This window comes from Henckelia pumila, chromosome 4 (assembly GCF_033568475.1).
Source record: "Henckelia pumila isolate YLH828 chromosome 4, ASM3356847v2, whole genome shotgun sequence".
In the NCBI taxonomy this organism is placed as follows: domain Eukaryota; kingdom Viridiplantae; phylum Streptophyta; class Magnoliopsida; order Lamiales; family Gesneriaceae; genus Henckelia; species Henckelia pumila.
Genome location: NC_133123.1, coordinates 138,555,004 through 138,569,862, shown reverse-complemented (window position 1 = coordinate 138,569,862; position 14,859 = coordinate 138,555,004). Strand labels below are relative to the sequence as shown.

Below are 14,859 nucleotides of genomic sequence, written 5' to 3'. Positions count from 1 at the left end.
ATTAAAAATAAAACAAATTTTTTAAAACCTTCAAAAATCTTTGTTAGGAGAATTTTGAAATTATTTTCGGTGGTTTAGTTTTAGATGTGCATACCGGATCATGCGTGCGTCGAACTTTTTGTTTAAAAAAAACAAGGAAAAAAAAAGGAAAAAGTAAACCTCTAGAAATTGAGGTTTATGCATCTATACCTCAATTCATCGATAATAATATCTGAATTAATTTTGTGCACACAAATCACTACGCCACTCACGAAATTCAACCAATTCCTTCTAGTGTACATGAGAAAATTTCCAAAAATCAAGGTTGCACAAAATAACTGTCCCTTCCAAGTGTTGAGCTGCAATCACTTGATCTTCCTCTGAATCAGGCTGTTCGCAGTGGAGGCGAAACCAAAATGACACCGTCTCCTCTGACAAATAGAAATGGTACCATACGCCTGGTTGTCTGCAAGGAGAACCAAAGTTGAAATCAGATACACTCGAAACAGGTTTACAAAACTACAACATGAATCCCACGGTGGGATTCATGTTCTAGTTTTGTTCCCACCGTGTTTGATGAATATACATCATTAAACCTTCCTAATAACATGTGGTGACGACGAGTCCAGAACAAAATTCAATATTAATTACCATGTTTTTGGCCTAATTGGTTCCATTAGTTTTTAAACCTTAATTTCTAAATAATTTATGTTATCTGGACGGATCACAATGTCCCGGGGGAAAATTAGTCACAGGCTACTGGTACAATCATACGAGACAGTGCATAATTAGCATGCAGAGGCCGATTTCTTAATATGCTGACTATAACCAAAAAAAAAAAAAAAACAGTCAAAAAGCAAATCATTTTCGCTTACCCTCACAATTTCCTCATATGTTTCATCATCGATCTCCACAGTAGTAACAATCTCTTCAACATCTCCCAGAATCATATTTAAATGCTGATCATAGGCCTGCCGAATTTTCATCACAATTGAGGAGGTAAGAACATTTTCCCGTATGTTAAAACTACAAAACCTAAAATCCATGTTAAATTACTAAAAGTATCAGAGAAATATCAGAAAAACTAAGAAAGATTGCAGCATAAATATTCAACTATACCAGCCCAGGTACTCATGCCAGGATAGGTACTCACACTTGGGTAACAAGACCAACACATACCATGCTGTCTTAACTACATTAAGTTACTTCTTCATAACATAACAAAAGTTATCGAACGCCATCCGTTCCCCGATCAATTTTTGCATCACTAGCAAAGTTAGGCTAGAAACAAACATATGATATTCGCTACTCCTAGTTTTAACATGCGATCTTCTCAATCTCATGCTTTTGGTGCTCACGAGGTCATGGCTAGGACTCCGTGAATGGACCTCCCCACTACTCCAACATAAAAAAGAGGCTCTGCTGTCCCCATATCAGCCTGGACTGCCTTTTCTCATCCAGAAGATGCTTCTATGTGCAGCAAAATGTAGGTGTTTCTATAAGTCTTATCTCTCTTATTTGGTCCATGTATATTCGTGTGTCTGGGAGTTCGCAAGAGATAAACCATTGCGGAAAAAACTATAAAAATACCAGCTCAAGTTTGCAGCAGTCAGCCAAAAACTTCATTTTGACCTAAATCCCCAGAAAATTAATCCTTGAAATTTTGCGAAAATCATGAATCCCGTCAAGTTAACCCCCAAAAAGTAATATTTTAGGATAGCTTATCTTTAACTACGTAAAATTGACGCGAAAAGAAAACCAAGACCAAAAATTTTAATAAGATATTAACCTAATATATAACCAAACAGAGAGGTTCGACAGAAACCCATCAACTTCACATCTACTATCGCAAATTTCCCCTAATCCCGTCATCTCCAAAGGATGAATCAAATATAAAGCTATAAATTAGAACAAAATTTTCTTATTTCCAAGAAAGGATAAACAAGCACAGCAATCCAGGTAAAATTGCAGCATATACATAGTGTCACAGTGAGGGTACAAACATGAAGCTTGCCGCGAAGCTCGCGATCGTGGCGAAGTTTGACGTAGATGCGCTCGTCGAGACTGAGACGAATGAGGTCCAATGGCTCCTTCACTGTAATCTCCTCTTCGCTCCCCATTTTTCTCTGCTTTGCTATTCCCTCTCTGCAGGATGCTCCCCGAACCCTTTTCAAACCCCATAAATCGCTTCCCTGACGAAAGTCGTGTTAATGGCTAAGGCGATTCTTTTTACGTTTTTTTTTTTAATTTTAATTGCACTATGAAATTTTAAAATGTTTGCAATATTAATATTGATTAATTATTAACACACACACAACTTTGAACTTCCATTGAAAGTCGCATTTTTTGCAGGTGTATAAAACAAGAGGCGCTCAAAGCTTAAATTCGAGTCGACATCCAAATGATGGGTGAGACTACATTCGAATTTTTTGTTTTTTTTTAATTTTAAACCCTAATTTCCATTTATAAATTTCGGTATGATTCTATTTTCTTTAAATTTGCGGTTGACTATTTGTCACTAGCATATTCACAAGGTTCCACAGGCTGATTGCAATTTGCAAGCTGGCTTGGAATAAATTGTTGTGTATATACTATATAGTTATCATCTCCGACATATAAAACAAAATGATTTTTTTTTTAATAAAAAATCAGTGATTAGCGAATTGGAGTATTTGTTTGTTCGAGTATCTATATGACTTTCCATATTTAGTTATGTACCATGTCATGATTCAGCATACAAATATGTCAATGTAACACACACACAATTATTTACATAGAAAACTAGTGACTCGCAAGATTGATTATTAACGTGGCTGTAAATTTAATGACGAATATTAATATTGCTACTAAAGATTATTTCGTATCCGAATTTTTTCGCCCCTCATTCGTATTTTTAATAAAAGTTGACTGGTCCATAAAAACAAAAAATATCATGTGAAATTAATCAATTCGACTCATATTTACAGTGAAAAGTAATATTTAAACACATAAAATAATATTTTTTATAGTTCTAATCAAGTAGAAAGTTGATCTCATAAAATTTATATATCAAATCGTCTTAAATATTTATGATAATAAAAATGCTTTTGAAGAAAGAATTTTAAAACGAGCTTATCCAAAAGTGGCTCACATCATTGAATGTGACATGAGTAAGAAAGGTAAATATATATATATATATATATATATATATATATATATTTATTATTTATTAAAATTAATAGAAAATAGACGATATGAAAGGCTCTGGGGGCAACTATATATAATAGAAACGAAAAATTTGTTTAATTTCTGTCATCTCATTGGTGAGCTGCACATGGGGGATCTACATAGTGCTGAAATTGGGCTTTTGGAGTGCTCAACTTTGGCCCATATGGGGCCCAAAACAGTGACCCTTTTTAGAGCACTCATCGTTTTCATTAGTTGAAAAGAGTTACCGCACTGTTTTTTCCTTTATTTTATTATTGAATTTCACTTTGTTCCTTTTTCATTATGAGCCCTTGTGGGGTTCTCTTGTCCCCAACACGTCTACGCTCCCTTTCTTAAGTCACGTATATTTTTTCAATATATATATATATATATATATATATATATATATTTCTTTTATGGTACCCAACACTATATGTCCACTTCATGTTCATCATGTATAAGTCAACTCATCTATTATACATGGTGGGCATGAAGTGGACATATAGTGTTGGACACCATAAAAGAACTATATATATATATATATATCAACTCATCTATTATACATGGTGGGCATGAAGTGGACATATAGTGTTGGACACCATAAAAAAACTATATATATATATATATATATATATATGAGTTTTGTTATGCTACTCACCTCCGATGCCCACCTCTATGCCCACCTATGAGGTGTCAATCATCCAATGGATGAGATGAATCATATACAAATTGTTCATCCAATGGATGAGTGTCACCTCATAGGTGGGCATGGTGGTGGACACGAAAATTGGGCAACAAAACAACACTATATATATATATATATATATATATATATATATATATAACTATATTGAATTTGCGATATAGTTATAATTTGATTAGTGAGCTAGCCTAAATAGCTAAGCAAATCAATTAAAAGAGCAAGGCCCGAAATGGGTTATAACCCACAATTGCAAGTGGTTTACATGATGATAATGGAGGCTTCACATGCCCCCATGTTTTGGTATTAAACTCTCTGATTTAGTTACATCTTTTTTACAAATTTGTTATTTATGTATGTGTGTCACGTAAAAGCTGCCTCGTCAAATTGCCACTTAAGTGTGCAATTAAGCCACCCTCACATGCTTTTGTTTCCTAATTACACCGGAAAACATTAATAATAAACTCATACATTTACATTTTCGGAGATTTTGTGTTATTATCGACGTCATTTATTTCCTAGAAATCAAATATCATGTCACATTTATTATTATATGATGATGCTATGGGGACAAACGAAACTAAGTGCCCGTTTGAGAATCGTAGATAGTTTAAGAAAAACACTTTTTTAAAAAAAAAATTATTTTTCTTAAAAAGTTATGCGATTTATTACAATAGCATTTTTTTAAAAAACACTTATTTAAGATCAAATAAGTGCTTTTTTAAAAGCCAAAAATTTTATTTTTTTGCTTCAACTTATGTTTTTATTTAAAAAATCATCTTTTAACATTTATTCAAACACTAAAACTGTTTCTGATTTTTTTTTAATAAAAGAACTTTAAAAGGTTGGACGTATTTAAGTGTTTTTTAAGTCAATAACTTTTGTATCCAAACTGATCCTAAATCGCTAACTTGTTTGAAATAAAGCTAAAATATGTGATCATGGGGATTGTAGAATATTTGGGCTAAAAGTGATGTCACAAAAAAAAAATTAGACAAGAACGGCAAACAAACACTTGCAATTAAAAATATAACATCTTACATGAGTAAATAAATTCGATTATAATAAGTTGTGATTTCATGCATTATGCAAGTGTAAATTAATACGTGTGTTTTTATCATGGGAAATGAAGTAGGAAAAAAGATAAGGGGTGGAAAAATAAAATAAATAAAAGAATGGAAGAATCCAATTGGTTGTTGCTTAGCTGATGCCAGATAAAATGAAAGGGTAAATCCACATGGATGACACATGATTTATGTCCATATTCACATGCCTACCATGTTCAATTAAACCTTTGTGTACATGTAACTTTTTCTACATGGGCCACCAATTATTTTTAGATCCAGACAACTCATATTGGTACATGTCACAAACTCTACTATTTATTAATTACTTATTGTTGAGACTCATTAATGAATTCCCATTTTTAAAAAATTAAATTACCCACCGAAAAAATAAAAGTAAAAGAAACAAACTTAAGTTTCAAGATTTCATTTTTCAAATAACATGTATATACATCCACACTTGATGTGGTTCGAGAAAAATTTGTTATGCCAATCGAACAAATTAAACATTGAAATCGACAGAATTTATATATATATATATATATATATATATATATATATATTTATTTTTTAAAAAAATTATGCATAAAAATTTTGAGTGGTTTTCAACCTTCGTAGGTCCACCATTGACAATAAATAACTTGGCCATTATAAAATACCGTATGAAAAATTTTTTTTCTACTTCGGATGTGTATAATAGTTGATAATTATGAGCCTACTCCACTGTTGCTGATTTGCATGTGACATGTTACATACATATATATACTTGTGCCCATTTAGTGGGAATATAATAAATAAAAGAGTGCCTTTATACTATGTATGGATTGTGTTATTTTAACGAGTTTTGGGGTACCTAAATCGATTTGTATATTACTATATTTTTAAAAATCAAAGAAAGAAAGGGAAATTTTTTTTTATATTTTTCTTAAGAATTGATCGGAGAGACGATTAAATGAACTTTATGTGGCGAGTGTTGTACAATCATGCTGTATAGAATAATTTTAACGTTAGATTCGCATAATTTATAACCAGAAAAAGTACATTTTCAAACTATAAATTACATATTAATGCAAATAACTTTTAGTACCCCAGATAATTAATTAATTATAGTTGCAGGTAACTGCCACATTAACTAGTTAAATAAATGTAATGCTACAGTTTACAATGCGAAAAATACTATATTTTTATATTCAGATGCAATCAAGCAAGTGATACTCTGCTGATATTTCCAATTTACATAATCTAATCATGTAAAAATACTATTAATTAATTAACATAGGTGCTGCCCATTTTTAAATGTCCAACCTACATCAATCATTTTTAAGTTACACATCCAACTTTCTAAATAATCAATGGACATTAATTGATCAACTTAATCTATATCGAGATGCAATATGATCAGAATTTTATCGATAAAATCAATCGTACGTTAATGTTTTTCACGGTGTGATAACTTAAATCTCTTCCAGCACGTTAATGAGAACTCTATCGATAAAAAAAAATCTCTCTTTTTGTTGTAATTAAAAATATATATATGTATAGCAATTTTAGCAACATGAACAAATATATTTGAATTTCTAGTGTCACATTCCGCGGAGCAAAGGAATTGTTGATTCGTGTAATTCTAGTGAAATTTAAACTTTACACCTTAATTAATTTGTCAAATATTTAATCTCTTAATCCGCTCTCCACTCTCAAGCTAAATAAAAAAATGAATATTGCTTGATTGCAAGAATCTATATGATTCAAATCAAATAAAATAGTACTCTTGGAAATTATAAATATTATATTTTGGGATCATCAATTTTTCTTTGCTGTCTTCCCCCCTATAATAAAATAGCGTACGACACAATCATGTACAGTGCTACGATTTCTGTGGAGCGCAGTGATTTTTTTTTAAATATAAAAAAAATATGATGATTAATTTCTTTATTCCCTAACTTTTTTCTGTAATTTGACTTTTAAGCTTTTCTTTTTGTTATTCTTTCTGCCTCAATTTTACAATTATTTACAAAGCAGTCATATTCTTAATTTGGTCGTGCCATGTGATCCACTAGTGATTAGCATGTAACAGTTGGGAATTCAGGACCTACGAAAAATTATATATATACCCTATTTGTTACCAAAATTAAATAAATGCCTATAATTTCACATTTTTTACTTTTATTTTACTAGCTCCATGCTGTTATTATTAATTATTGCGTTCTCAAAAAATAGCATAAAAGCACAAGTACACTAATTAATTTTTTTACTTAGAAGAAAACCAAATTGAAATTGAATATAATTTTTTATAAAATCTATTATACTATCCCATGGATTAAAATAATAACGGAAAACAATGGCCTGTTTTATTATTAATAAAAATTTACAAAATAATATTATTTAAAAAAAAGCTTACAAAATAATATCGAATTTTTTTTAACATAATATCGAATATTTTATACACGCGACACCAATAATATGTACTGTTCACTATAATTAACTGAAAATAATATTAATAATAATAATAATAATAATAATAATAATAATAATAATAATAATAATAATAATAATAATAGAAAAAAAACATGGATCATTTGATCTTTTATTATAAGTTTGAAATGAATGTGTGTATACAAAGGTGGGTTATTGTGTGACAGAGAAACAATGACTTATACAAGCCGTAAATTCGGATGCAAGTGGGGAGCATCTCTTAACATTAAAGAAGCCCACAGCCAGCGAAGCACATATTTTATATAATATAATATAATATAAATAAACACCAAGTAAATGATTTTTTTTTCCTTTCTGCAAATATACATACATATATACACACATTTAACTTATAACAAAAAAACTCCAATCAGACGATTATGTGATTTAATTTTGTGAGACGAAGTTTTTGTTTGATATGATATGAGTCATATGACATATGAAAAATATAATTTTTATGTCAAAATATTATTTTTTGTTGTATATATGAACCGGATGGATAGAAACCTACTTTTAACTTGTAATATATATGTATGCACATTTACATTCATCTATATATATATATGTATATATAAATTATAGATTGCTAAATATGATCATCAAATTAAAATTTTAAAATTGTAATTTTTTTCTAAGAAACTGGATGAATTTTTATATTTAAACATGCAATTATGTATGTATAGGGATAAAATAATGGGAATAGTCTAATTGTAATGATGAATAATTACGTACGATTCACCTCAAAAAATGTAGACAAATGTTAGGGGGTGCCCATTTGCGCCTTTGATGTTTACCTACCTTACTTCTCTACCTCTTATTATTCCCATGCTCTTTTACCATTATGCCCCTGCGTATATCTTACTTCGTTTTCCTGTGATTTGACCATTATACCCCCCATGCGATAAATTATTGGACTTCCCCCATTTTTTCTTGTATAGCTTGTCCACGCAACGATAACTTGGTGAGAATGTGTTCTAAAGGAATTTCAACATTTTGTTTTGAATCAAATTCGAGAAAATTAACCATATGGAAATAATTTAATGGAATTTATTTTCAAGGAATTTCGTATTAAATTTTGAATTTCGAGAATATATGAATAAACCAGATACACTATGATATGGCATGACATAAACGATAATTAAAAAAATATATTTGTGTACTTTTTAAATGTACATAACCTACATATTTCATGTTTCTAAAAAAAACACACACACATTGTAAATAAATATTTTTGAAACCATAACCAAATATAGCCTAATTATTCTTGATTTGTGCATTTAATGGTTTATTCATTGCCGGGTCCACTGTTTTTTGCATTATTTATGAGATGGTCCATTGATGAGTTATCTTTCTTTTAAAATAAAATAAAATAAATAAATGGTCACCTTAGACCATCGGAGTAATCCAATCTTTGAAATATCAATCATACTCAACCTTCTAATTTAATAATTGAGGTCGGGGTAATATGTTCATAAAGACGCGCGCACGCATACGCACACACACATACAAAATTTTCCACAAAAGTCGAATAGAACTTGAATAAATATTTCAGGCAGTGTAAAATAATTTGTATGTCTTGAAATCCTGGAGGAGCCAAGTTATATAAGATACTGTTAAGTTTCATTATTTGGAATTTTTGTGAAATGGATATGGATATTAGTAGGGGAATATCGTGCAAAATTTATTATTTGGGTACATAATAATTTAAGGCTGGGATAACGAACCAAAATATCGACTTTTTGGCATACCGTACCGAAATTTTTTCATTATATAGACATTTTTTTTGGTTTATCGAATTTTTTTTCGGCATCTATATGATATGAGTATGGATTTTTTCTATACAAAAATTTTGGAATTTCGATATCGGTATCGGTATGAATTTTTTTCATACCAATATATTTTATACGGTATATCGAAAACCCACCCCTACATAATATATATGCCACAAGTTCTCTAGCAGAAGCACATTTTACGTCGAAAATGTCTAAAACAAAAACCCTTTCCAATCGGGTTTTTCAATACCTGTTTTACTAATTCGCACCAAGTCAATTATAATTTTTTTAAAAAAAATAAATTAAAATAAAATTTCTATGCATCGCGCGCTATACCATTTCAATACTCAAAATCATCCTACATTGATTAATTCTTTTTATTAAACAATCCTTTAAATGAATTGTTCAGGAAATGTAGCAAGTAAAATTTGTCACCTTAACGTGATAAATGGGGTAACCCATCATTTAATATTATTTTTTTTCTACACAAAGGAATTTTCCAATTTCAAATAACACGTGTAAAATTAAATTAATACGTGCACATCCATCCACCTATTAATTAAAATTAATCAAGTTGCAATGGGAAATTAATTAACATTTTGAAAGTGAAAAAAGAAAAATCCCTCCCCATCTACGAGTTGACATTCATTTACCATTGAAGATTTTAATTAACCGATCCATCTCGCAATCAATTTCTTTGTTCTTATCTCTTTACTATATATTAATATATCATCGATTTCAATTAATTTAATTTTAACTTTTTCATGAATCATCCATCATAAAGTAAAAATGTTCACATATCTTTGACTTTATTGGTTGAGCCCAATTGCTAGCTCATTTAATTATTACTGTTTATTACTCTCACAAATATCAACCAAAAAGTTTGGAGAATAATTTGTAAGTTGAAAGACGTATATTCATGCATTTTATTTTTTCAAGGGGGAAAAAAATAAGAAGAAGTTGAAATGGCATTCTATTTATGATGGTAGGTTGCAAAACCTAACGGAATTGGACACTATTTACTTCTATTCATAAATGACTTTGGCTAATAATATGACCTACATCTAACTACATCAATTCAACTCCATGGATCCCACGCCCCCTCTCTCATTTTTTTTATAAATCAAATAATTAACTAATTAATCTCTTTTTAACCCCATAATATGATTTACAATAAATCTCGTCAAATTGCAAAAGTCGCCCTCAATACTTTCGCCCGACGTGGCGGCACAACTACCGTATCCTCCACGCTCCCCCCTTCGAATAATTTATACATTTTCGAAATTGCAATTCACACCCCTAATAATTATGTATAAGCAACAATTCGGCTAAGGGCATTATGGTCAGAAACAAACAAAAGGAATCCATCCATTTTGTTCAAGCAATTCCCCCTTTCCTATGAATGATATGATAAGAATGTCCAAACTATTCACTTGGCTTAAATTTAGGCAAAACATCCATTTTAATATTGTACGTATTGGTGCATCAAAATCATCTAATTAAATTATTAATATCATTGTTAAAATTTATAATTACGTTGTGAAAATTTTAAAAATAATATGGATCATTTAGTTAAATGATTTTGGGAAGAAATCGATAAAATTGATCAAAATTATAACATAATCAAATGACTGTATGTCTGTATCTTTCAACAAATTTCGAGGAAAAAAAAAAGATTGGAAAAAAGGAAGAAAAACAGCTCTCAACAGAATCTCAAATATGATTATAATCCAAAATAAAAATAAAAAATATTTCACTATAAAACAATAATAATAATAATAAAAAATTGAATACGTAACGTATGGCATGAAGGAAATTTGTCAATGTAATTAAATTTGATTGGAAAATGTGAGGAGGGCAGTATAGTAAATGGATAAAAATACCCGGGAGTGTAAAGGCTAAAACAACCACTGAAATCCAAAACTTAAAAAAAGCAAAGGTGACCTACATGGGCCGGCTTTTAACTATATTTAGCTGGACAGACAAAAACCAACTTATTATCACCATCGTCGCCATATGCAGCTGTTACACCCTAACACCCACCCCCACCCCGAACATTTACTGTATACAGTATACATACGCATATACGTATACAAGGATTGTACTTGAAGGTTATTATATTAATATATTGTAGGAGAAGAGTTGTGATTGTAATTTGTATGCATGCAGAAGGTTTGTAATATAATTTTTTATTTTTATTTGTAATGCTGTTAATTACTGAGGAAGGTAAGTATATGATATGAAGTAAAAGTTTTGTTTACCAAAGAGAGAGGGCAAAGCAAGAAAAATGATAAAGATTCCTCAGTTTCTTTTCTTTTTTTGAAAATATATATATATTTAAGGGGGGGTGTGAGATGGACAGGCAGATCCCACCGAAATAAATTAAATAAATTAACCACACCCCTCATCTTCATAAAACGCACAGAATTCACCCATTTTGGTGATATATAATTTTATTTTTATTTTTATTTATTTATTGGGCTGGTAATTGGTAGCTAGCTGGAAAGAGACTCCTCTAGCTACATGATGCTTGGCGTTTCTGGGCTCATGGGCAGCTCCGGTGACGGCGCTGTGGCGGAGGGTGGTGGAGCTAGTGGTGGCAGCAGTGAGGTGCAGGGTGCATCCAGCTCGATTCCTGGTGAGGATAGTGAGAGGAGTGGCGGTGGGAACCGGTGGCCGAGGCAAGAAACTTTGGCTTTGCTCAAAATTCGTTCTGATATGGATGTTGCTTTTCGAGACTCCACTCTCAAAGGTCCATTATGGGATGAAGTTTCCAGGTTAATTTCTTTTATTTATTCTCTACCTATTACCATTTCCTCAATTTTCAGTAATAATGGCGATTCTGGATCACAGTTTCCATTGAATTATTGTTTTTTTTTCTTTTAATTAAAAGGGTCTTTTGTCCCTCGCCTCATTTCACATTCAATACAGCAGCTCTTGTTTGTGGAGTTCATTAATTTTCCAGGTTTTCGCTCTTCGTTTTTGTTCAATATATATTTTCTTCTTTTTTATATATATATATAAAAAAAAAGTGAAAACGAATATATGAATTGTATTCTTCAACTTGAATTGATCTCTTCTTCTTCTTCTTCAAGTAAAGAACAATTCAGATGATCTGATGAAATATAATTTTGGAAGCCCTGGAAATCTGTAATACTTTTTGAACAATTCAAGTCGGGTTTATTCTTGATTTCTCTCTTTATAAATTTTTTGTTTTTTTTTTGTTTGAATTATGGGTGGAGTACTTGGTTAATTTCTTGTGTTTATTTTATGTAATAAATCACTATTCCAGCTTCGTTTTATTAATTAAAGATATAATTCAAGATACGATCTCGAGAACACAAATGGAGCTGGAATGGTAATATTTATTTATTAATTAATTAAATTTTCCTACATCTGTTGTTATCAGGAAAATGGCGGAGCTTGGATTTCATCGAAGTGCCAAGAAATGTAAAGAAAAATTCGAGAACGTGTACAAGTATCATAAAAGAACAAAAGATGGCCGTGCATCTAAGCCGGACGGCAAAACTTATCGTTTTTTCGATCAATTACAGGCGTTGGAAACCAGTCCGCCGCTTCCCTTCACCCCTCCTCCGCCCCGGACTCAGCCTCCGCCCACCACCACAATGACGGCACCACCACCACCACCACCACCTAATGCCGCCGCCAATTTCCCAATGCCATCACATGTTAGTACTACTGTTCCATCCATTAGTCCAAACCCTTTAAGTATGCTGCCACCAAACACAAGTATACAAACTTCTCACAATCCAATCAATAATATTATTCCTCCTCCCTTTCAACCATCCATGAATGCTTCCAATCTCCCTTTTCAATCCTCTCATCATATTTTGACGAGCCTGCTCTCCGATTCTTCGTCTTCATCCACTTCTTCCGACGAGGACATACAGAGGCGGCGGGGGAAGAAGAGGAAATGGAAGGATTTCTTCGAGAGGTTGATGAAAGAAGTGGTTCAGAAGCAGGAGGAGTTGCAGAAGAAATTCTTGGAAACGCTGGAGAAACGGGAGAGGGATCGTATGGCGAGAGAGGAGGCGTGGAGGATTCAAGAAACAGCTAGAATGAATCGGGAACACGATCTTCTGGTCCAGGAGAGATCCATCGCCGCCGCCAAAGACGCGGCGGTGATCGCCTTCTTGCAAAAGGTAAGCGAGCAGCACAATTTACAAATCCCAAACATCACAGCAGCAACAGTACAAGCAGTGCATCCTCAAGTACCCCCACCTCGTCAAGTACCCGCACCACCACCACCACCACCACCTCCGCCTCCGCCTCCGCCGCAGCAATCCCCTCTCCCTCTTCCGCTACCACCAGAACCACCAGCACTTCCGGTAGTTACAGTCGCCTCCACAAAAATATCGAAAAAAGACAACGGCGGGAGCGAAGGTACTTTCATGCCGACGAGCTCCTCACGGTGGCCGAAAACGGAAATCGAAGCACTGATCAAACTCCGAACCAATCTCGATCTCAAGTACCAAGAAAACGGGCCCAAGGGACCCCTTTGGGAAGAAATATCCGCCGGCATGAGCAAAATGGGATACAGCCGAAGCTCCAAGCGATGCAAGGAGAAATGGGAGAATATCAACAAGTATTACAAGAAGGTAAAGGAAAGCAGCAAGAAGAGACCCGAAGACTCCAAGACTTGCCCCTACTTCCACCAGCTCGAAGCTTTACACAGAGAGAAAAACAAGAACGATAACTCCTCACTCAATCTCGACTACACATCTGCGAAACAAGACAACCCAATGGTGCCGATAATGGCCAGACCCGAACAGCAATGGCCGAATCCACATCAAGACAGCACCATGCATGATCAAGATCAAGACAACGAAAGCGAGAATAACGAAGATGACGATGATGTAGATGATGAAGATGAAGAAGATGCAGGAGGCTATGAAATAGTCACGAACAAGCAGCCATCTTCGATGACAAACACGACAGAATGAAGTGAAGGATCGAAGTGATCAAGAAGAGCTAGCTAGGATATTGGGCTTTAGTTAGCTTTCGGGTGTCGAAAAAATGAAGGCAAGTGGCTGCGAAAATAGAGAAGTGCGGTGGGGTATAGAACTGCAGGAGGTGTCAGAGGTGGCGGGACAGAAAACCGGCTGGCAGTCCGATGGGGTCCGGGGGCGGCGGTGAAAATGTAAAATTACGGCAACAAATATATTGGGGTGGGGTTGGGTGGGGGGCTGTTTTTGTAAGGTTATTATTATAGGAGTTATTACATTTTTTTTTTTAGATAAGTTTATGTTTATAATTTATTTATTATTTTGGAGATAAATAAAATGAGAGAAATTGGGGGGGGGGGGGGGGGGGGGGGGGGGGGGGGGGGGGGGGGGGGAGCTTTCAATCCAAAGAACCAATAAGGGGATATGGATAGTGTATTTTTTTTTTCATCATTTTTCTTTTTCATTTTTTTTTTTTTTGAGTGTAAATGTCAAACATTATGTATTTTTATTGTTTTCATTGATGAGATTAAATGTGTAAAGAAGGGCTTCATGATTGCCAAATTACAATTATTGTCTCAATAAGGTTAATTAAAATACTTATTCAGATTAGTCATTTCACTTATCTCAATTTATTATTAATTAAAATTTTTAAAGAAAATTAATAAACGACTTTCTTGTTTGATTTGAACATATCCCAAATGACGTGGGACGAAAGAAAA

At 32.8% G+C, this 14,859-nt stretch overlaps 2 protein-coding genes across 3 annotated transcripts; one reads left to right on the top strand and one right to left on the bottom strand.

Annotated features, from left to right (window-relative positions):
* Nucleotides 1-160: 160 nt before the first annotated feature.
* On the bottom strand, nt 161-2,151 carry LOC140866829 (sm-like protein LSM3A). The gene is made up of 3 exons (XM_073271883.1): nt 1,983-2,151; nt 855-950; nt 161-445 (listed from the first exon to the last, which is right to left on the bottom strand). The coding sequence occupies exons 1-3, from the start codon at nt 2,097-2,099 to the stop codon at nt 365-367; spliced, it is 294 nt and encodes a 97-aa protein (XP_073127984.1). The 5' UTR covers nt 2,100-2,151; the 3' UTR covers nt 161-364.
* A 9,400-nt stretch (nt 2,152-11,551) lies between these two features.
* LOC140863226 (trihelix transcription factor DF1-like) lies at nt 11,552-14,360 on the top strand. 2 transcript variants are annotated; one of them, XM_073266508.1, is made up of 2 exons: nt 11,552-11,950; nt 12,583-14,360. In XM_073266508.1, the coding sequence occupies exons 1-2, from the start codon at nt 11,697-11,699 to the stop codon at nt 14,135-14,137; spliced, it is 1,809 nt and encodes a 602-aa protein (XP_073122609.1). In that variant the 5' UTR covers nt 11,552-11,696; the 3' UTR covers nt 14,138-14,360. The 2 variants fall into 2 exon arrangements, with proteins under 2 accessions (XP_073122609.1, XP_073122610.1); XM_073266509.1 differs by lacking the exon at nt 11,552-11,950 and adding an exon at nt 12,057-12,138.
* The last annotated feature ends 499 nt before the right edge of the window (nt 14,361-14,859 follow it).

Coding starts and splice junctions, on each gene's coding strand:
- LOC140866829 (XM_073271883.1), bottom strand. CDS start 2,099: ATGGGGAGCGAAGAGGAGATTACAGTGAAGGAGCCATTGGACCTCATT. Junction 951..1,982: donor AGCTTCGCGGCAAGCTTCAT/GTTTGTACCCTC, acceptor AAAATTCGGCAG/GCCTATGATCAGCATTTAAA. Junction 446..854: donor CATATGAGGAAATTGTGAGG/GTAAGCGAAAAT, acceptor TTCTCCTTGCAG/ACAACCAGGCGTATGGTACC.
- LOC140863226 (XM_073266508.1), top strand. CDS start 11,697: ATGATGCTTGGCGTTTCTGGGCTCATGGGCAGCTCCGGTGACGGCGCT. Junction 11,951..12,582: donor TTATGGGATGAAGTTTCCAG/GTTAATTTCTTT, acceptor TGTTGTTATCAG/GAAAATGGCGGAGCTTGGAT.